This window comes from Stegodyphus dumicola, chromosome 1 (assembly GCF_044657685.1).
Source record: "Stegodyphus dumicola isolate Sdum_Otavi_A_Nest chromosome 1, ASM4465768v1".
NCBI lineage: Eukaryota > Metazoa > Arthropoda > Arachnida > Araneae > Eresidae > Stegodyphus > Stegodyphus dumicola.
This window is the reverse complement of record NC_140768.1, coordinates 280,608,874-280,632,484: the sequence shown is the minus strand read 5'-3', so window position 1 is coordinate 280,632,484 and position 23,611 is coordinate 280,608,874. Positions and strand designations below refer to the sequence as shown.

Genomic DNA, 23,611 nt, shown 5'->3' with positions numbered 1-23,611 from the left:
AAATGTTTTGTTAGAAAAAGAGAGCTAGTTTGACATAAATCTGTTCTAAACATTCTAAACTGAAAAAACTTAATAATTACTTGTTAATATAGTTAAATTAATAAACATTTCTAACTAAAGTTTTAATTAATAAACATTTCTATACGAAACATAGGCAACCAAAAAGCTCACATATCAAGTTGGCAAAAAAATAATTTCGGATTTTGGTGTGAAATGAAACTTAGTTATTTCTAAACAAATAATGAACTTTAACCAGTCAGATATTTTCTATTCTATCTCGATGGCATTTTACCATCTTACTGGTGACGTCATAATTCCGCACTCCTAGAAGTTCTGGTCTTCAGCAGCAAAAAAATCAACCAAGTGCGATTTGAGGGCATCGTTATTACTGAAATTTTACCATTTAAGAAGTTTTTAAACTTGGAATTAAATGATAATCCGATGGTACAAAGTCAGGGCTACATGAGTAATGCGACATCACTTTCCAACTAAACTCCAATAATTTCGTACATGTTGCTAAATATTCGTGAGGCCTCACATCATCGTGGCGGAACACGATTTCTTCGCAGTTTGCCAATTCTGGCCTTTTTCTCTTTAATTCATTCCTCCAGTTTCATAAGTTTCGGGCAGTAAACATCTGAGTTGATCGTTTGGTTTCTTTGAAGCAGCTCAAAATATACAACATCTTTGAAATGCGAACAAATTGACAGCATGATCTTTTTCTGATGCAATTTAGTTCCGATATGATTCATGCTTGGACCATGATATTTTTTATTAATGTTATTGTAGTTTTTTGAGTAATGTCTAGTAATTTTATCAGGGAGAGAAGGAAAAATTTATAAATTCAGAAAATAAAAAGTAAATATAAAAAAAAAGTCGGAATTGCAACTGAATATTATTGAAATTAATTTTCAATTAAACCATGTTCAAGACAAATTAAGTTTTAAAAGTATAATTCCAAATATGTAAACTTACAAGGAGAGTAATATATTCACACACGAACGCTCATGCACGCACACACATATACATAAATTTACTCTCATTTTTAAAATAAAATGATCAGATCATGAATTTGGATCGCATGCAATTTGAGACCACTTTGAGAACTAATTTCTTTGCCTCATCACATGCGTAGTTATTGATGTCATGTTGCATTGAGTACGCACACTTATTTTTCTTCTAATACTGCTTTAGGAATCAAAATAAAGTCCCGGACCCATTTTGATGTTTAATAACTCATAAAATAATAAAGATAGATTAAAATTAATAACATAAATGATTAGATAGGATAAAAAAGTTTCATGACCCTTGTCAATGAATTTCCACTTGTGTCCCCTTCGTCGCACGGAGAATGTCAAGTCGATATTCAATTTCACGCCATGGTACCATGGCCAAGCATGTCGGCATCCACAGAGGCTATTGCGGTTGTAATTCTGGCTTTTAGGTCATCAATGTTCGACACTCTCCTCCTGTAAACGTTGTCTTTTACAAATCCCCAAAGGAAAAAGTCCGTAACATTGCAATAGTTGCCAAAAACAAAAGAGAGAAAAATGCAATTAATAAGAGGACGATATTTAGAAAAGTACGGATATTTAGACTGGAAAATGAAACTATCTGAAATTAACCACACGCGCAGACGATATTTACAAAAGTAAAGATATTCAAACCTGAAAAGGAAAATATAGTATAAGTTATTCCATCAATAAATGCCACAAGTTTTTTTATATCGTCATTATTTAATGAGTTATTAAACATCAAAATGGGTCCGGGACTTTATAAACACCCTGTATATTTACAAATATTTAGAAAATTGTTGGGATTACATTATACCTCGTTTAACTTGAAGGGTTTATTTTAATTTCCTGTAAACAGCTATTTTTAATTTTGAACAACTTTCCTTATTTTTTTCCTCTTGTTTCCCACCTACCAGAATGAGTTTTCAGGATTGCATTTTATGTAAATAAGGTAGAACCAATATTTAAAGGGAAGTCTCAGCCACTTTAGTAGAAGAGCTTAGATGTTCTTAGTAAAGCGTGTTCTGCCTTCTGGCCACGTCGCTGCTTTAAGTCTAATCTTTATGTTCGGCTGTAATGTTATCTGCCTGCTGGTATTCGCCGGTGATCGTATTAAGGGCCAGCTCTGTTAGTTACTGCTGTGCAGCTTCGGCTGATTTTAGTTTAGTTAGCATTACATTAGTTTATTATTTTTTTGTCTTAAATCAAAGCCCAAGTGTAGGTTTCCTGTAAGGGCTAATGTAGTGTAGGTTTCCTGTAAGGGCTGAATATTCTAAAGGGTAATTTAACCCTTCTTTGGTCTTAGTATTGAAGCCTTAGAGGTAAGCAATAGTCGATACACACTTCTTAAGTATTCTAGTTGCTAAAAACTGCCGATTTAGCTAGAATCTTATATACTCCATCTCTACGTCACCACATATATTCACTTATAACTACTGCTGTGACAATCAAGGCATTGTTGCCAACTTCCAGGTCCACTTGGCCATGACGCGACTCATAAGGTCCAGCGACTGACGCAACGGGGTGACGAATTGCAATTTTTGGGCTGTTAACGTCCCGCAGGTTGTGACAGTTAAAAATCCCCCATAAAAAGTCTGCTGAATGTCACCAAGCCGAGAGAATTCGCTGAGAGAACGCGGAAGACTGTTATGGGGCTATTCGAAATTTTCATTCACACCTTATCTGATGTTAACAGCCTTGAAAGAAATGCAATTCGTAAGGCGTTTGCGCGTATTATGCTGCACACTCTGTGTTGCGGTACGGTCAAGTGGAATTGGAAAATGGCAGCAATGCTTTGACGTAGTGGAAGATAGTCTGTTTTAGGCGTTTAAGGCGCTGGCTTACCTCATCGCGTTTAACTGTAATTTGCTATGCAGAATTTTTTTTTTTTTTTTTTTTATCCTGCTTTGAAAATGAGTAATGTTAGTGGTTCATTCTGTAGAAATGAGATCAAATAATGTTTTGAGATCCACCATGTGACAGACGAAGCAAATACAGAAACCTACTGAGGAAAATGAAACTTCTTGACGCTTTAATATTTAAATAATTTCAATATGCTTACAGTTTTTAAATAATGGGCTGTTAAACTGTTTCTCTTCCTTCAGCTTATATTAGTCAGTGTTCGTTAAATTTTTAAACATCAATATATATATAAATAAAAATATTCAGCTATTCAAGCATTCACATTTTTTATCAGCGCTCTTTTTAGCGGATGAAAGAAAACTCAGCTGTTATCAAGTATCGTTTTATCTTCAGAAAGCAAATTCCGAACTTCTTTCACATTTACCTTGGTTATCAGAACTGCAATTATACGGATATTCCCACTTCGAAGTCTCTACATATGCACTAAAGAGGAATTGGTCTCTTTCAGTACTGAAGGTCATACCATTTCCACAGGTGTTGATAAGCAGGATACAGCACGGGCTCATAATTTATAAAAAAAATAAATAAGAACTGAAATAAATATAAATAATAATGCAATTATTAATAAAAGAAAATTAACCTAAATTAAATTAAACTACTGATTAAGATAAAATAAATAAATAAATGTAAAGGAAAGAAAAAAGAAAACAAATTATGTTTAAAAAAGGTAATAAAAACAGAAAAAATTAGAAGTGCTTTTGATTATGCATTCAGCGAATTTATTGTCAAATGAGCCAGTTAGTAATAACTGTTTTTGTAGAAAAAACTATATCTAAAAATTTGGAGCCGAGTCGGTGTGTTCATCTTGCATGCTGTAGCATTATTTCATAGCTTAGATCAGTGGTGCCCAACCTTTGGCCTATCGCGAGACCATTTTGGCCTATCGCGAGCACGTTTCCAAAACATCAACATTTTTGTTAAACACATTCCCGATCTTATGTCATACATCTGAAATATTAATTTCCGCAAATGGGTTTGAGATGAATAATAATATTGGTTAAACTTTATGGAAATAAGAGAAGCGGAGTTCAAAATTATTTTTCAGTGCATTTAGGTTTTCCGAGTATTTCTCTGTTTCAATTGCCTTGTGGTTATTAATATGATTTGATAAATTCTGAAAATGGTTGAAATTTTTGTCTTTCATCTGATTTATCCACAAATTTAACTTTATCTGAAAAGCAATTACAGTCCCAGTCAATTGAAAAAGGGTTTTTGTCTTTTCTCTGGAGAATTTTGTTCAGTTTAACTATTATATCCGTGAGAAAATACAGATCGGATAACCAATCATTATCGTCCAATTCTTTATAACTTTCGTTTCCGGATTCCAGAAACTGCTTTTTTGGCGAAAGAAGCTCTACAAATCGTTGCAGTACTTTTCCGCTGCTGAGCTATCTAACATCGGAATGACGCAATAAGATTCCATATTAACAAACAATTATTTTATAACGTCTTGCAAGGCATCTCTTATGACTATAAATGCTTGCCATATTTTAACAATTAAGAATTATAAATGAATAGTTATTTTTAATTTTTTTTTTTTTTTTTTTTTTTTTTGTTCATAGAACATAATCGGGCTGTCGAGCACATACAAAACGATGGACGAGCATAAGGTCGGGCACTACTGGCTTATGGCTTAGATGTTAATTTTAATGTTAAGACATTAAATAATGATTATATGCAAGTCAGGACAGGTTAGATGACTGATTACGAAAAGCACACCAGAACTGTCTGCCTAAAGGAAGGCGCACATTCATTTTTAGTCCAAAGGGATTTGAATCCCGAAGGACTATTAGTTTCGTTTTGGCATTTTGCGTCGGACTCATAAATGTCGGTTCACTTTTCAGACTGTTGCCACAAAATGTTAGAGTCCTGCATTATATTTGAAGAAATTAAATAATGAAAAATTTGCATAAATGTATGTATATTTCTCGTATTGTGATAAAACAACGGTACATAGAGTCATCGAATTTTGAATAACGTAATCCTCCAACGAATATGAGCATGAGGAAGACCAAATTTGAAATTTGAAATTTGTTTTATGATCGATTTCCTATTTTTTAAAACTTTGACGAATTTTTGATTAACAAACTCAAGGATTTCAAAGCGAGCAATGGCAACGTTGTGCAGAAAAAACATTTTTATCTCCAGCGCGTGAGTCTCTGTATCGGAAATTCTAAAGATATGCTCGTTTTAAAACTATTTTGCGATATTGCTGTTGCACTGGATCTTATGGTTTAAGTGCGAGGAACATGATATTTAATAAAGAAAGGTAACACACAAAATGTTAAAAAACGCCCCTTTGGACGTAATTTAAAATCTGAAACATTTCAGATTTATTTATTTATTTATTTATTTATTTTTTTCAATGGTAGATCGTGAATAATTACAAATGTAACCCAGTCCATTAATCTATGCAAGGCCAGGTAGGAAAGGCGTGGCCTGGCCTCATAGGAAAGGCGATGGAGGCACCTAATAGGTGGGCCACCATCGCTTTTCCTATGCAGAGATGGAAAATCAGTTACAACCATGCCTTCTCCGGGATTCGAACCCAGGCGCTTCGGCATCGCAGTCGGTTTCCCTGACCACCATAACGACTGGGCTGCGGCGCACGTTCATAACGGACCTTTTAGTGGATGCTGGCTCATAGTCATGTTATAAAGAATTCTCGTATTGTTGCATGCATGTGCTCTCGTGCTGCAAGTAGTGGCACGCCTAGCTGGGAGAAGCTCAGAGGTAAGAATCTCGGCTAGAATGCAGCTGATTCGTCATGCTTTCTGCTCTGAAAAGTTTCTAAAACTCTCCTCAATAGCGACTGAACTAAAAATTTGGGTACCATAATTCGTTACAACCTAAATTCGGTCGGTTGAATCACCTGGATTTCATCACTTATCCTTTCAGTGAGGGAAAATGTGAGGAATTATCACATTTCCCTTGCGCACTTTCGCCGTGTAAGTGGTAGCATGTCTATCCCGTGATTTGAATCCCGACGAAGGCCTAACTGATTTTTAACTTTTTCGGCTTGGGGGGGGGGCAAGCAAATGTCTCTACTGACATATGAACTAAAATCTGATGGAAGATAATTCATCATCACTTGGTCGACTGGGTTTCTAGCTCTTCCCAGCCACTCTTTAAATTGGACCGAATATAAGGAATTATCATATCTTTTTGTTTCAGTAAAAGTAGTAGTAAATTTCTCACCTTAAACTCTGCCTCCAGCCTTTCCAGCTGTTTCGCACTGTAGGCTTGCCTAGGCTTCCTCTCTACACCGGGCTTCCTAGGTCTTCGACCGGAAGGCTTGGGGGCTGAAACGATAATATTTTTGTGAAATAGTTTTAAAGAAAAGTTTTATAAGGTAAAAACTGTACTTTAATAACTGTTGAATTTTTTTTTTTGAGAGTTGCTCGTAATACTCGTAAGAAATGCACATTTCTAATGTTGAAACAAATAACGGTTCACGTAAGGTAAACAGCTCAAGAAGAAAAACAGAGATGCTACAAATTCACCTTAAGTAACGGAATTGAACACTCGTTACAAATGCAGAAGTATTTATAGGATTACTCAGTACTTTCGGAAGTTAACTGAAAAATCGTTGTTTTTGAAAAAAGTTCCGAAATGTCTTTAAGTAGGCGAAAATCTCCAGATGTCGCTAATTTGGCAATAAACTTATAGCCAATAATTTTTAGGAAAGATTTTTCCCCTCTTAAAAACGCCCACCAATGGCCTGAACATTTGTAGTTCGGTTCGAAGTTCGAATCCCGCGGGGTAGTTGCATGGGCGCTTTCGTAGTTTTCCCCGTGCGTGACGTGTATACGAGCCAGTTCCTTTAAAATGTCCTCCACGAAGGCATCCCTCTCCTTAGACAGAGAGCTCTCGAGGCTTTGCGGTAATCTAATACACCAAATCAACCCTCTTAAAACCGAAGCTCAATTAAAACTGAAGACATGGGCAGAAACCTTCTTAAGAGGCTTTGGCAACACTTTTTGTTGCGAGTTTGGAGATTTCTGGTCGACTTAGTCACATGCTGGATTTTTAGATATTTGAAATCTTCCAGAAATGCTTTAACAACATTATAAACATCCGCTGCATTAGAAAGGAGAGTCAATCAGTTCAGTTATTCAGTTCAAAATGTTATGAGTGTATTAAGCTCCTGTTTGACTATTATAGTTTTAGACTTTGATTTTAGAGAGATATCGATGATTTGTCCTGTGTTATGGAAAATTAAACTTATAGTATGTCTTGTTTTCCTTGAGCTAGCCATAGCTGTTTTCTTTGCTGTACGAGTTGAATTTTTTTTTTTTTTTTTTTTTTCAATAAGATATCAACTTCTTCCTGTTCATCTGACGTAGCTATTAAGGCTATCTCTTCAAACTTATAGAACTCGATAATGCACAAGGTACAAAGAAAATTTATGTATCTGCAGAGGTAAACGAGATCTTACAAAAGTTTGTTTTACTCTATTCTCTATTTTGGTTTTAAACATTGCACGGATTTATTAAAAAAAAAAAAAAAAAAAAAAAAAAAAAAAATTATGAAGTTTTTTTTTTCCGTCCGAAGGAGCAATTTGCCCAGACTGTTAATTTCGTTTTGACATTTTGCAGTGATTCACTATAAGCGTTGTTTCACATTTCAAATTGTTGCCACCAAATATTATAGCCCTGTGTTATATTTAAAGAAATTAAATAATGAAGAATCTGCATAAATGTATGCATGTTTCTCGCATTGTAATAAAACAACGGAACCTAGAGCCATTAAATTTTGAATAACGTACGTCTCCACCCGAATATCTGGGAACCCAAATTTTAAATTTGTTTTTCTATCTATTCCATAGTCTGTAAAGCATTTATGAGTTTTGATTAAGGAATTCGACGATTTCAAAGCAACACTACGAGCAATGGCAACACTACGAAAAAAAATTTTTTTTTTTTATCTCCAGCGTGAGAGACTGTGTTCGGAAATTCTAAAGATATGCTCTCTTAAATATTTTGTGATACTGCTGTTGAACTGAATTTTATGGTTTAAATGTGAAGAAAATGATATTTAATAAATAAAAGTAACACACAAAACGTTAAAAAAAAAAAACGCCCTTGGACGTAATGTAAATTCTGGCGCCGGTCCTGATGCACGATATTTGTTTAATGCGATATTGCAACGTAACAAATAACGATTAAATTGTGACTGAAAATATTTTGGTACTGATTATTAATTAACTAGTAATTTTTATTTATTTGTTTAATTTATTTATTTATTCTTAACTGTAGAAACGCAGTCATTTATTTTCAAGTGATGAGCTGCTTGATTTTTTGAAAATAAAAACAATTCCAAATCAATATCTTTACTTCTAATAATTATCAACAAATTTAAGCCTGGATACGTCAAATAAAGTTCGATTTCTTCTATAAAGAGCAGATTATAACGGATTGGAGGAAGGAATGGTCTTTTCTTACACGATAACTAACCACTTTGGAGGAAGGAGTGGTCTTTTCTTACTTTGCGATAACTAGCCACTCACTCTAAACAAGTCAGTGACGCCATCTTTTGGACATTTTATGAAACTCTTTTCAAAATAGAGCTAGTGGTGCCATCTCTTGGACAAGTGTTATCTAATTTAAAACAATGCAGCTTCAAATGACAAAATTTCACTCTCTGAGACTTTAATTTCTATAAGAAAAGGCTAAATGTATTTCTAAGGACCGTTTGTCAAAATGTTGTGAAACATAACTCTTTTTATTTTTTAAATGCTTCTAAGATGAGAGTGCAAAATTTAAGTTGAAAAAAGTAAATACTTGTTTTTTAGTACAAATGCTGCGAAATTGCAATTATTCTCTATAGTTCTATGAATCATTAAAAATCGTTTTGATCATGAAAACCTCTCTGTCTTTGACATGACAAAACTTTACTGCGAGTTTGAATTCTGGCTGTACTCGATGCAAGAAATAAAGTATAAATTTTCCACTTGTTGACCGAAAACACTTCATACGACTTTTTGAGAGTCAAGTCAGCGCTCAACGAATTCTGCCTTCAGACTTTCAGATCAGGGAAGCCGACTTTGTGCTTCGATAAAAAATTATTTTTCGCAGATTACCTTGTAAAAGAAAGATGTATTTCTTTTCTCTGCCCTTGAAAAATACTGTAAGCTGCTATTCAAGGTCTATCACTCAACTTATGGAACTGCATAAAATATTTTAAACGAGCGTTTAAATTTCAAATTATATTTGATTCAATCTACTACCAGAAACACTCCTTACAGGCCTTTGGGCCAAAAGTAAATCTGAAGTTATAGCTCAGTGATTCTCGACCACTGTGCCGCGGCACTTTTGTGTACTGCCAAATTCTTAAAGTGTGCCGTCAAATTTTAGAAATGTATATAGCAAAAATTATGATGGGTTTAATCCTAGTATACAGTACACATGAGGATTGGTGAAATTCGGTTTTTAAGACGTCAATAAGCGCGCCAGTTGTGGTATCCAAGCCGATTTGGGGTCGAAGACCTGCATTTGAATTAACTTTGAACAAAGAGGAAGAACTAATTTCGCTTTCTAATAATCGAGATTTAATTTTAAAATATTCGGAAGAATCAATTAATTCATTTCGGATTAACGTATAGATGCGATTATCCCATGATGGCCAAAAAAGCTTTAAAAATATTATTACAGTTTTTTAAAAAATATTTACAGTTATTTGTGGGAATTCGGATTTTCAGTATTAACCAACACAAAAACGAAAAAAAAGATCGAGACTGTTAACTGTAGGAAACGATATGAGAGTAGCATGGTCATTTTTACGACCAAATAAAAATGAAATTATCAAAAACATCAAGCTCAAATTTCTCATTAAAAGTATTCTTATTGTTAACTTGTAATTAATCCCTTAATAAACGTACTGCTGTTTTTGTAGTACATATTATTTTATTTTATATTCAAAATTACTATCATAAGCTATTTTACACAGTGTATTATAGGAAAGTAAACAACTTATCTTTTTCTTTGTGTACCGCCAAATTTTGAAATCATTAAAAGTGTGCCGCGACAAAAAAAAAAAAAAGAAAAGGTTGATAATCACTGTTATTATAGCTAATAAATTTTTTGACATCACCTTAACATCTGTTTGAAAACAAATCTTGGTTAAAGAAATTAATTCATTAATGAGTACTACACTACTAAAATATTACTTTTTTTAGTTCCTCTGGATTCCTTTCAAAGTTTGTATTACCATTTCTAGAAATATTTTTGCAATTAATATCAAGCCCATATTTAGCACTTCTGTGGTCCGATTTACAAAATGAGAGGCCCCCGGGGCCAAATTTGTCGTGGATACTCCCTCTTGTAATTTTTGCTGCAGTCGTTCATATTTCATGTAAAATAACTACATTTTTCGTTCAAAGTTATTTAAACAAGAAAGCATATATCACTTTTTTTTTCCCTTTGTTCCCACAATTTAAGTTAAGTATGCGTTGTATATAATACAAACTTACACATTTTAATACAGGATTTTTTAAATTTATTATTATTATTATTATTATTATTATTATTATTATTATTTGATCCAAAGAACTTCTTCCTTGTATGAAGTAAAGGAAGAACTGTAATCGCCAAAAATTTCGGGTTTCAGATTTCAATAGAAATTTACTTTTTGACCGCTTCCGAATCCAGTTTATTTATTTACTTATTAATTATTATTATTATTTTGGATGACTTACGGCCAGACTAAATGACTTTTTATTCCAAAGCAGATTGTAAAATGGATTAAAAATAAATTCTTTCGTGACGTTTGTACGTATATATCTTCCATAACTGAAAACCGGTTTAGTTGTAGAACATTGAAATTTTGTATATGGAACTGCTATAACATCTAGTTCTGCACCTCCCCTTATTATTGAAATCGGTAGTACCAAATATATATATATATATATATATACCTACTTCCTTTGTCCGGCTTTTATTTTCGCCATCGTTGGTCGGAGACAGGCGATTTCAAAACTTTCTTTTTTATTTTATTTTATTTATTTATTTGTTTATTTCTCTTAATCTTTGAAAAGAACCTTTGCTGTAAATGGAAAGTGCTAATGGTAACATTTAATTTTAATATATCAAAACATGTATATTCTGTACAATACATATTGAAGATGGCCATCAGCTTCATGCGTATGCATCTTGAAGTCGATCCTTTATGCTTTACGTGATATGGTTGCAGGATCTGCAATGATTTCGTTAAGAAATATTTTTGAAGTTTTCGATGAGGAGCTTTCTGCCCTCGTTGACAGCATTCCTTAGTTTCTAACTGTCATCGCAAGAAAAATCACAGACTTTATAGATCTGGCGCTCCATGGAATAACACCGTAATTTGGGCATGATTTGTAAACAAAAGTTTCATTGACAAAGTAGTCATATGATGGCTTTCTTTAGAAAAGGAGCATTTAAATAGAATTGGGCAATTTTGGTACTGCCGGTATTTGGGTGAGGGTATACATATAAAGGGTGTCCCGTAAATGTTGCGACAAACTTCTGGGGGAGGTAGGGCACATCATAAGGATTAAGAACTGCATAGCAAACGATGCCCGAAAATGTCAAGGGTAGACGCCCAACAAAAAGAAATGAAGGCTCAATGAATCTGCTGAGCGTGAGGGCCAAGGAACCGGTTCACCACGCCCAGTCCATCGATGCGGGAGTGATCTGTTCAAATGGCTACGTACATCCAGTCCAAAATGAGCAGGCGCTCCATAATGTTGGAACCACATACTCACAAGCTCTCCGTTCGTATAGCGTTCCATGATGTTCATATAGTGCCTACCGCTCGAATGAAGCAATCCTCACTTTTCACTAGCACTTTGCTCTACAACACCCGCTGGCAGCGTACAGTGACGTTTCTGGGCAGGGGTTCCTATGCAATTCTTAACCCTTATGATGTGCCCTACCTCCCCCAGACGTTTGTCACAACATTTAAGTTACACCCTGTATATATTTACTAATGGATTATTATTTTATTACTTTGAAGCTCTTGCGCAAGTCTTAGGAAATTTATTACGATTTATTAATATATTTAATTTAATTTAATCTTTGATATATGCGCTTTTGGTATTGCCGGTAGCTATAACAAAGCGAGGTGCACAACTAGATGTTATAGCAGTCCCATAAAAATTTTCACATCACGAAAGAATTTATTTTTAATCCATTTTGAAGTTTGTTCAGATATTTTGTCCCGACTGATATCTATCAACTAGCGTAAATCCCCATTCCTCGCGCGAATTTCGAGCTTCGTACATCGCTATACGAAACCGGACCTCACATTTTATTTATGCTATTGTTTCTAAAACAGAGCAGCTGCCCAAAGAACTATTCTCGAATACCTTCTTTGAGAAGCTGCTTCGTTTCTGTGCGCAGTCCATTTCGTCCGTGGTTGGTTATGCATACTACTCGAAATTCGCCCGGGAATTACAATTTACGCTAGAAGAATGCTTTAACCCGTAACAGGGGAGGTGAAAAAGTTGAACATAGCAGTTCAACTTTTTCGGGGACGTGCGGTCTCAGAGACCGCGCATTATAATAAATTTTTAAAAATCGTCTAATTAAAATATCATCAGGATAGTTCACTTAGATGTTCTTTGAACATTTTACTCTGAAAAGAAAATATGTTTTTACACTTTAAAGTGAAATTAAAGTTTTCCCAGAAAATTTCCCCATAGCCTCAAATTTTTCGATGAAAATCATATGCTGCACTAAATTCTATAAAACTAAAAATAAAAATGCATCTATTTTGAATTAACTATTTTATCTATATTAGTTAATATTCAAAGCAAATTTTAACATCAGAAAATTGTATATAGCACAATACAGAAAATTTCGACAGTACCTAAAATATCAGTATCTCACTGATTTTCTGATAGTAAACAATTTAGTTTTCGTCTTCTTTAGCATATTCATCGCATAACTTTTGCGTGCATTCCAAACAAACAGGGTCTTGGCAAGATAAACATAAATATACTGTCTTTCTTTTCCTGCTTGGGGGGCACAGACGACATGTTTTCCTTGATTTTAATTTTGCTTCTTTTGTGCACTGCTCCACATCCTTAGACTCAGCTTCTTTTCCTAAAATCCGCTTTATCGTCAGGCGCAATTCTCGATTTATTCTTGGATTTTTCCCTCTCGTGTGTAGTAGTGGTTGGACTAATTCTCTCGCTAATTCTTTCGAAAACACCATTCTGGTCATAACAGGGTTTTGGTTATAACCTTGGTGCAAAATGTATGCGTTTACTCTACTCATATCTACTAACCGGTAGAAAAGAGCCATAGGCCAACGCGTTGTTCTCCTACTACAGGAGGTTTCCAAAGCTTTCCATGTGACATTTGATCTAGAAATTTGAAACTATCACCGCTTTTATACAGTGGATCGAAATTCGAAATGAAAATTGCATGTGATAACCTTATATGTAAAAAGAAAGGTATGTAATCTTTTCTCTCTTTATTTCTAGCGTTAGTAAAATCTATAGGAAAAACAGAGCGAGCGCCTGTCAAAAATCGGATGAAAATTCCTGGTCAATAAAGACATGGGAAAAAGATACTGCGAATGAGCTTTCCTGTCCAAAAGCCTGAAAGTATTTAACCTGAATAGCAGAGATGAATAGGGTCCTGCGTATTGTATCTATCAGTGGTTAATAACAGGAAGATGGCGAGTGCTTGTAGATCTATAAGTGGTTGTGAAATAAGAGCATAACTATAGAATTTAATGCAGTATATAATCGTGCAGTGCGAAGATAAATGGACTTTGAAATTCTTTAAATGTTTTGCTTCTGCTTGCATGCTTCGTTCGAGGGAATGGTGAAAGACTTCCATGATGCGTCTCAACCAGGTAGGTAGAAGTATATTTCGACCACCATGGATCTCAGCATGTCCTGTAGAATAGCATGTATAAAGACGATGACAGTTTTGAATTCGACAATCGTCCTCAAACGTTATACAAAGGTAATCCCACAAGTAGTCTGGAGCTGTTAAAGCTGGCAAGGTGGTTGTCCAAGTTCAATCGCCACTGCGGAAAATCATCTTACTAGGGAAAGTCTATCGAAATACAGCCATACTTGTGCTTGCCGTTGCGCTGCCGTATTGGAATCAAATTGTACTCACCAACTAGGCTATCTTAATTTTTTTGCAGCAATAACCTCTGCGCGTCTGTGACACAGTCTATATGAATGAAGACTTTTTTTTTAATACTCTTATGCCGGGGTGTCGCTGTAGAGCACGCGACGCTGCCGGCTCTATGACTAAGTATCCCAATAGGGCACAAGACGTTGAACAGTCTGGTCGGGCAGTGATAAAGCGTCGGAAATGGGAAAAGGGGAGTGACCAGCGTCACAAGAAGAAAGAAAACCAAGAAAGGCGCGCGCATGGAGAGGCTCAATACAAGTGGGTGTCTGGTAGTGAATGAAGACTTCCACCTGCCCAATGGCTTTTATGTTTTATCATCGGTTTTATGTTAAGAAATGTATTTCCTTCTTTACTCTGACTCACTGTATTCAAGTCGATAAGACTAATGAATGGAATGATCAACGTTCATTCATTTCCAGTTTCAAATCGGGTGAATGGGCATGCTGTGTAAGCTGCAGTAAGTTACGAAAACTTTACCAAAAGGCTCGTACTCTATCTTACGAATACAAAATATCACAATCTAATTAAATATTCATGAATAAACAAGAAATTATGTTTAGAAAAAATTTTTAAATAAAATTTAAAATTACAAAAATGCAGAATTACAAGATGTTGCAGAAATTACATAAAACAGAGAATAAATACTTTTTTTCACCCTTTCGCATCAATTGACCTTGTAGGAGAATCTAAGGCGAGGGATGATTTTTCAAAAAGTCTTTTACATTAAAGTTTAGGATTAAAATTTTTGTTTTTGTTTTGTTTTGAGTTTTCTATTTAAGGATACTGTCGCTAAATCTAAGACAGATTGTGCAGTCAGGAAGCTCTTCTTGTGACAGAAATATTGTTCATCGAGTTTAAAAGTTTTAAAGACTAACGTACGAAGTTCGGTAAGTATCACGTTTTTTTTTTTTTTTTTTTTTTTTTTTTTTTTTTTTGTGAACAGATAATCTAGCATTAAAAAAAAACTATACGTTTATCCTCGCTCTATGTATATATATATATACTCCTCACTATATGGTTATACATATATATATATACTCATCATATACTGAGGTAGAAATCATATAGAATAAACATAAGAAAAAAATACCCAGAATTATTTATTTTAAAAATAAATAATATTTTTTTAAAGTAAAGATTTTTATGCAAAAAAGACAATATAAAAAAAGGAAACCACACTGTCGCGAGAAATCGTAACTGAAAAAATACGACAAGTTTGCTTCTAAGACATTGGAACTAGAAGAAAATTTGAATTTGGCTCATAAAACCGCTGAACTGCGATATATTTGATCTTGATGTTATGGTGCAAGTAGAACTGGTTGCACTGAAGGAGGATGTTCAAGAGCAAGTCTGATTCAAAAACATGCGTAGACTAAATTTTGAAATTTAAAAGTCGTCCGGAAGAAATATTCCAAAATAAAAGTTATTACGAAACAACTTTTTTTTTTTTTTTCTATTTTTTTCTATTCTTACCTAGCTGAAGCAGGTTTTTGTCAAATCGATAATTTACTGAGCGGAGAGGGAACAGGTTGAATTTTTTTTGAGCGAGGTGATTGAAGAATTAAGCAGTTTTATGCTAAATATTAGGAAAAAAATTGCATCAGTACATCCAGCACAGCCATCGCATTAATTAAAAAAGAACTTTTTTTGCAATTAGAATGTGTAATTTTTTTGTTCTGAAAACTTATTTATTGCTCTAAAATTAAAAATACATATTTTTTCCAATAGCGGGCACTACCATTAAAGGCCTTCAGCACTGCTAAGGTCGGAAGCAGAGTACACTTTATTATGGAGGCACCTAATAGATGGCCCACCGTTGCCTTCTAAGAAGTAAGAGACAGTATACATCCAGGCCTTGTTAGGGATTCGAACCCAGGCCCTTTGGTACGATGGCAAAAGTCACGAAGCACTTTACCGGGTGGGCAGCGAATTGCAACTATAATAATAATAAATCTAAAAGCTTTCGTGTTTTACCTTTATTGATTAAATATTATGTTCTCCGAGCTTAAACCACATAAAATTTAGTTCAACAGCAATGCCATAAAATATTTAAAGACAGTGTATACCTTTAGAGTTTCCGATATACAGTCTGTCGCGCTGGAGATAAAAATGTATTTTTTTTTCATACAGTGTTGCCATTGTTCGCATCGAAATCATTGAGTTTGTTAATCAAAAATTCGTTAAAGTTTTACGAAATATGAAATTGATAATAAAATAGATTTGAAAATCAAAATCCGAGCTTCCAGGTGCCCATGTTAGGGTAGGAGATTACGTTATTCAAAATTCGATGGCTCTAGGTACCGTCGTTTTTTTTTTCAAAATGCGAGAAACATTATAAGGTATTTCTCCCGCCTTTTTTAGTGTGCCTTCGTGGTGTAGTGGTCAGCACACTGAGCCGGTATTTCAGAGGTCCGTGGTTCGATTCCCGGCGAAGGCAGTTGCTAATTTTTCACCTCTCTTGCTCCAAAAATACCTAATGTATTTTTGGAGTGGCGCCCGAACTAAAAGTATAATGAACAAATGTACAATGGCGACCGAACTAAAAGGGTGTTGGATGATGAATCTCCACACCGAGGATTTGGCGTTTGGGTACCCTAAAAACCCCAGTCCCCTTTAAAAGGGGGGGTATATAAGGTATTTCTTCCGCCTTCCTAGCGTGCCTTTGTGGTGTAGTTGTTAGCACACTGAGCCGGTATTTCAGAGGTCCGTGGTTAGATTCCCGGCGAAGGCAGTTGCTAATTTTTCATCGAAAAATATCTAATGTCTCTACAACATATAAACATTTATGCTTGCAGATTCTTCATTAATTAAATTCTTTAAATATAATACAGGGCGATAATGTTTGGTGGCAAGAATTTGAAAAGTCAAACACCGTTTATAGTGAACCGATGCAAAATCCCGCTTTGAGACTACTAGCTCTTCTGGGCTAATGTTCCTTTGGGCTATTAGTAATAATAATAATAAACAAAAATCTACTAAACCATTTTATTTTTCAAAATTTTTGTTTCAGTTTCTTAGCCTAATTGTTATGTTTAAGTTATTTATGTGTAATTATTTGCATTTTAATTGGGCCGCATGCTGTATTAAATGATGGAAAAATGATCGATGAAGAAAACCATTCCTTTAAAAGGGGTCGGTGCAAGGAAAAGGTTAAAAATCTCTGACCTAAAGAATGAAATGCGATCTAATTTTTTTTGATGGGAAAAGCCAAATCACATAGTTATCCACATTACTGACGTAATCAAAACTTGTAAAAAATTAAATTAAAAGCAAAATACCTCAAGTTACGATAAGATATACGTAATGTAACTATGGTTACGGTATGGCGAAAATTTGCCTATTATGATGAAAAGAGTTTAATGGTGACTTTTGATAATATGGGTTCTTTAAAATATTAAAAATTTTTGTCTTAATGACAACCACATCTCATTCCGAGATATCAAATTAAAAACTCGAAAAAGATAAGCACACATTATTTTTATAGAAAGAACAGTTATGCTGGGAAGTACTAGTTTATGCAATGTCCTGCAAGAGAATGCCCTGACAAGTTTAGCACTAGTAACGTTTTGAAATGTTAAGTCTTAAAGAAATGTTCTTACTTTTGAAATGCTTTAAAGAAGTGCATATATTAAGTCGTTTCGACGGTTGTTTAAAAATTGCTTTTGCAGACGACTTGCTATTAATTTTCCAAGGAAAGATTTTGAATAACATTCTTTTGAGAGTACAAGAAGTTCTAGATTTTGTCTCCAGTTGGGCGATTTCTCATAAACTCACTTTCAATCCTTCAAAAAGTAAAGCTATGCTTGTTCCCAGTACGTTTGATGAACAAAATATTGCTCCTTTGATGCTCGATAATTCTCCGTTGGAATTTGTAGAAAATGTTAAGTATCTTGGTGTCATTCTTGACCAAAAATTAACATGGAAAAAGCACACTGAATTCCTTTCTTCTAAATGTGAAAAAATTATTAATGGCTTTCACCGAATCGCCAAAAATACTTTTGGAGTAAGCTACGATGTTAAGAAACTCATGTATAAGCAGTGTATTGTACCTTTCATTTCGTGAAATGTACTTTTCATTTCGTTTTTTCATTCGTCGCTATCGTGCTTGAGGACATGTTCTTGCCAAGAAGGTTAACAAAAGAAATTTAAGAAAGATTCAACGGAGAATTCTTCTTCGTATTATTAGTGGTTATAGAACCTTAAGCTATGAGGCTACTTTTGTTCTTGCAGAAGATCCGCCTATTGATTTTGAAATTGCATATAAGAATAATATTTTCGAGTCATGCATTTTCATGTCATTTCGAGAATTTGCAAGTTACCTGTTTCATTTTAATCTACGATCAAACAATTTATGTGAATGTTCAAAAAGAGTTTCTCAAGATGTGGAACATTTGATTTTCTCTTGCCCTACATTTGATGGCCCTAGATTATGCTTACAGAACGATTTGAAAATGTTCGGAGTGACTTGGCCAGTGAACTTATCTGTTTTCGTGAAGTCCAGACTGCTGTTCTCTGCTTTTGTTCGCTTTATTTATGCATGTAACTTTTAATGCTTATTTATGCATGTAACTTTTAATGTTTTAGTTAACTTACTTCTGTAAGCCCTCTGTTGTACATATGTGGTGCACGGGGAGTCTGTATGTTCTCAAAGGAAAAAAAAAAAAAAAAAAAGAAATAAACAATTGAACGTTATAAAAAATGCATTTTTTTCAGTGGTAGTTAAAAGATAAGTATTATTAATTTAAAATGTCATTCATCACCAGTAGTGCACTTTTTCTCAATCAATTCATCACTAGTAGTGCGGTTTTTCTCAATCAGTTCATCACTAGTAGTGCATTTTTTCTCAATCACTAATTGAAAATCTAAGCCTATCAGATAATCAATTCATCACTAGTAGTGCACTTTTTCTCGATCACATAGGTTGAAAATTTAAGCAGATGCATATCAGATAATACAAAAATCACTCAATTATAAATTAAAGAATAGTCTGAGTTTCGCTCTACAGAGAAAATGACACGAAAACGGATTAATCCTAATGCAAACCGACGAGGAAAATTATCTTTCCCTATTGTAAGCTATTCACTCATGCTAGGTTAATGTTGCTTTGACCTGTGGGTATTTTTTAATGTCATGTTTTCTTTAATCTGATTCGACCCTTTTGCTAAAAACAAATGCTCAGAAAGTAATCGCTGAGAAATATATTGGAATTTCGGAATTTTCTTACATGATATTCTCAGCATTACCAGTTTAAAAATCTGATGTGTACACCACACGACTTCCTTGTATGGAATATTAAATTATATGCATTTTTTCCTGCATTTCATTTAAACTTATTTCCTCGAATTTCATTAAAGATATATTTCTCATTCAATTAATTCAGTTCCTACTTCGCGACAAGGCAAAAATACATAAAAACTCAAAATATCGTCATTAAAATTGAAAGATAGAGAAAAATATAAAACACCAAATACAGTTAAAAAGAGTTTTTAAAAAAAAAAAAAAAAAAAAAAAAAAAAAAACAATTTTTATAAATGAAAATTACTGTTTCTACGAAAAAACAAGCAATTCGGCCGGCGGGCAAGAAGGCAGATTTTTCGGTGCACAAAACTTAAAGTTTACTTTTGGTCCCACTCGGCAAAAAGACACTGGAGGCGTAGAAAATGACTTAAATTGTTGTGGACGCTATGCTGAGTCAATATATGGGATAATTTAATAAGTTAAATGATAATTCAAGAATGGATTAATTTTATTATTGCGAATTAGTTCAATACGCAATAATAAAAGAAGAAGACGTTACTTTGTTGTTGCGAAGATTAGTTTCTCTAGATTGGCAACAAATACAATATTCAAATTCCACTAAGTTTCAAATGTAAACAAATATGGTAATAAAATTAGGCTTAGCCGCACTTAAACAACTTTTAAATTGTTGATAATTCTACAACTATAACATGCAAGTTAACTGAAGGTATGAAAATCTTAAACGGAAGATAAGATCAACATAATTCAATAATTTAAAAAAAAAAAAAAAAAAAAAAAAAAAAAAAAAAAAAAGCACAATTTACGAAGATATAAGGATAAGGAAACTGAGCTCACTGAGCCGAGAAACAGAGTGAATATAGCTGAGCTAATTTACCATTTACTGCAATTCTTTTTATATATTTTCTTTGTCTTTGAAATATTTTTGATTGCTTGCGTTCATAATTTAAAATTTTTGATTTAAAATTTATTAGTTTTTTCTAATCCCTTTTTGTTATTGAAGTTTTCATTTGTTATCTGTTTTTTGTTATTGAAGTTATTATTGAAGTTTTTATCGTAGTTTTTACATTAAGTTTTTACGCGGTAACTTTTACTTTTTTAGTATTGTATTATTGTTTATACATGGTGTACCTTTTTTACTCTGGAACTACAGTATCAAATGTACTTTTAAGCAACAGCTATTTAGAACTTTCCTCTTCTTTGCAAATATTTAAAAAAAATTTGCAGCTCAATGCGCAAAATTCTTGACCACATAGGTCTCGCTTGTTCGTGTACTACCTTCTACTTATATATATACTTTTGGTGCGACCGATTGAAACCAAAAAGGGAGGTGCACATCTACATGCTATAGTAGTCCTGTAAACAAAATTTCAACGTTCCGAGGCTATCCGTTTTTGAGTTATACGAGATACATATATACGTACATAAGTACGAACGTACGTACAGATGCCACGAAAAAAAAAAAAAAAAACCTCTTCTGAATTTATTTTAAATTAATTTTAAATTAATTTTATAATTCGTTTCGGGAAAAAGAGTCCTTTAGTCTGTCCTATGCCACGCAAAAACATCATTAAATTACATTCGATAGCGGTCAAAATGTATATCTTCGTTGAAATATGATACCCGTCATTTTTCGTGAATACAATTCTTTGTTTACTTCGTACAAGGACGTAAAGGAGCAGTACATGATGTAATTACTAAAAGATGTCTCTAATTCCAGGTATTATGTACAGAATACGTATTTGACCCCATGAGTGGCTAAGTGGTTAAGAATACCGGTAGTTCAACCTGAGTTCGAAACCAGGTCAGCAGGTTGGCTGCATATTTAGTTTTCGTGGTTCTCCGCATGCGTAACGTAATTACGAGCGAGTTTTCTTAACAAGTCCACGACGAAAGGCATTCGTTCCCTTAGGTAAATAGCTCTCCCAACGCACCGGACAGAGCTTCGGAGTCTTTTGCCATATTCAGGTAATCCAACCCAACCCTATTCTGTATTTTATTTCTTTTTTAGTATTTTAAATCTCAGGCTGAGAAATTTTCTTGAATTTTCGCAATTTATCCTGCGAATTCTGCTCTTTTTTTAACTCGCAATAAAATTTGTATTACACTATGTATTTGTATTATTTCTAATTATACAGTATGATTTTGCTTCACTACAGAAAATCTTTCAAGACATTTCTTTAAGCTTTCACACATGATAATAACAAAGCCTCATTAGAACTGACGAACTTCGAACGAATGAATGATATAGATAAGAAAAGTTCATGCGTAAAAAAGGAATTTATCTCTTAAGATGCGTTTATTGAATATAATGAAGTAATTTCTAAGTAATTAATCTACTAGTTTTTAGTGTAGTCACCTGTCATTGCAAAATAATTCTTCCTTGCCCAGAAAGTTTGTTAATTCTAGAAGAATAAATGTCTTTTGACTATATGTTGACCGATTCTTGAACAGCGACAATAACCTGCTGAGCTTGAATATTGCCACTGCATGCTTTTTCGTACAGATCACGCATGGACAAAAGTTTTCATTGCAGGCTAAAAAGGTCTTTTTAGTGCTCATGTGAGTAGGGTTGTCTTAAGATCCGATGGTGCTTGCGTGACGGTGTTTTGCAATGCCTCTGTTGTTTGCGCGATGGGAGGATGGGAGAGGGAAATAACCATCCTTATAAACATTTAAATAAATACAATTTAAAATAGCATTTTATGCATTCAATTTCGGATATTTTATCTTAAATAAGCCATAAATGATAGAACTATATTCTTCGGTTGGATGCACATGCTTTCTAGCATATCTACTGGTTCTCAACTTACATTGATCGCTAGTACATTCATGCATATATATGCGTATATGCACTGTAATAATAGATGCGCACACTTGCTGCTTATTTCGGTAGTTTGCGTACTAAATTGGATAAGAAAGAGATAAAATATTGTTGTACAGTATTTTATAACGGGCCGGATTAAACAATGAAAAAGGCCGTATTTGGCACTCTGGTGGGCCTTAGGCCATTTCTGTTCAAACTCTGGAGTGAAGCAGTGCCCCCTTGTTTCATGAAGGTTATTATAAAGTCTGAAATCGTGTAATTCATAACGTTACACGTATTGTGTAATGGCAACCTTTCGTTACACTCCGAAGACATGCATAAAGGAGGGAGAAAATATCTTATATACGCCTCCTTTTAAAGAACGACTGGGGATTGAGGGGACCCACTCTTCAAATCCTGAGGGTGAAGAATCATCATCCACCACCTTTTAGTTTGGGCGCCATTCTAGAGTCATCAATATTATATATATATATATATGCGTGAAACGTGAAAAATTAGCAATGCCCACGCCGGGGCTCCAACCTGGACCTCTGGAACACGCGGCGAGTGTGCTACCGTTAGACCACGAAGGCATGGAGAAAGGGGGAGAGAAAATACCTTATTAGGGTTATATTTTTTATTTTTAGACCAGGTGGATATGTTTGTTTTCCTCTCATTTGTACCTTATAAGGTTCTCGGCGACGGGCATGTGGTGTGGTTCATTTTCAACTTGCACCCGTTCTTCTTAAAAAAAACTTGCATCGATTATACACAATTCAGATTAAGAGAGACACTTAAAAACCAAACTGACTTTTAAGGCTCGAATAAATCTGACATGGAAAGACACCTTCATCAGTTGAAAATTGAATGATTATTTTTTACATATCAGATAATAACTGGAGAACTGTCGTGAACCTCCTGCTCCATCATTTTAATTTGATCTAACAGCGATGATAAAAAGAGACACTAGCATTATCATTATTAGTTAAAACATATTTGGGTTTGCCCATTGAGTTATGATTATATTGAAACATTTACAACAACGAAGTAAGAAAATTCCGTTTTGCATCTGAACGTCATTTGTACATGATACTACCAATATTATTCCTATGCACGACGCCATAATAGATATGTAGCATTCTCTTGCTTCTTTAATAACCAGTTTTAAGAGAGCACTCATCATATTTGTATATGATACATATTTTACCTTTTAAAGTACCTTAATATGAACTAATCTTCCTGAAAATACAAATTATCGAAAAGTTAAAGCGGAAACGAAAAGAAAGCAGCTATATCATAGCTTAAAATTACAAGACGATGTATTAAATTTTCTTCGTTTCTTTAAACAGCTGCAGCTGCGAAACAGCCCATGCATATAAATATTTGAAAGCCACAGCTTTAGCAGCCTCACTAGAAATTCCAAAACTCATATTTTAAACACAAATAAAGAACTTACACATTAGCTTATCATCACACTC

General features: G+C 34.1%; 1 protein-coding gene across 1 annotated transcript in view; it reads right to left on the bottom strand.

Moving 5' to 3' along the window:
• The window catches only part of LOC118194273 (uncharacterized), a 72,195-nt gene that overhangs the window by 4,050 nt on the left and 44,534 nt on the right, over positions 1 to 23,611 (bottom strand). The window contains exon 3 of the mRNA XM_085811970.1: positions 6,135 to 6,238. Within this exon, the coding sequence (XP_085668096.1) occupies positions 6,135 to 6,238 (104 nt within the window). The remainder of the gene's footprint in view (positions 1 to 6,134; positions 6,239 to 23,611) is intronic.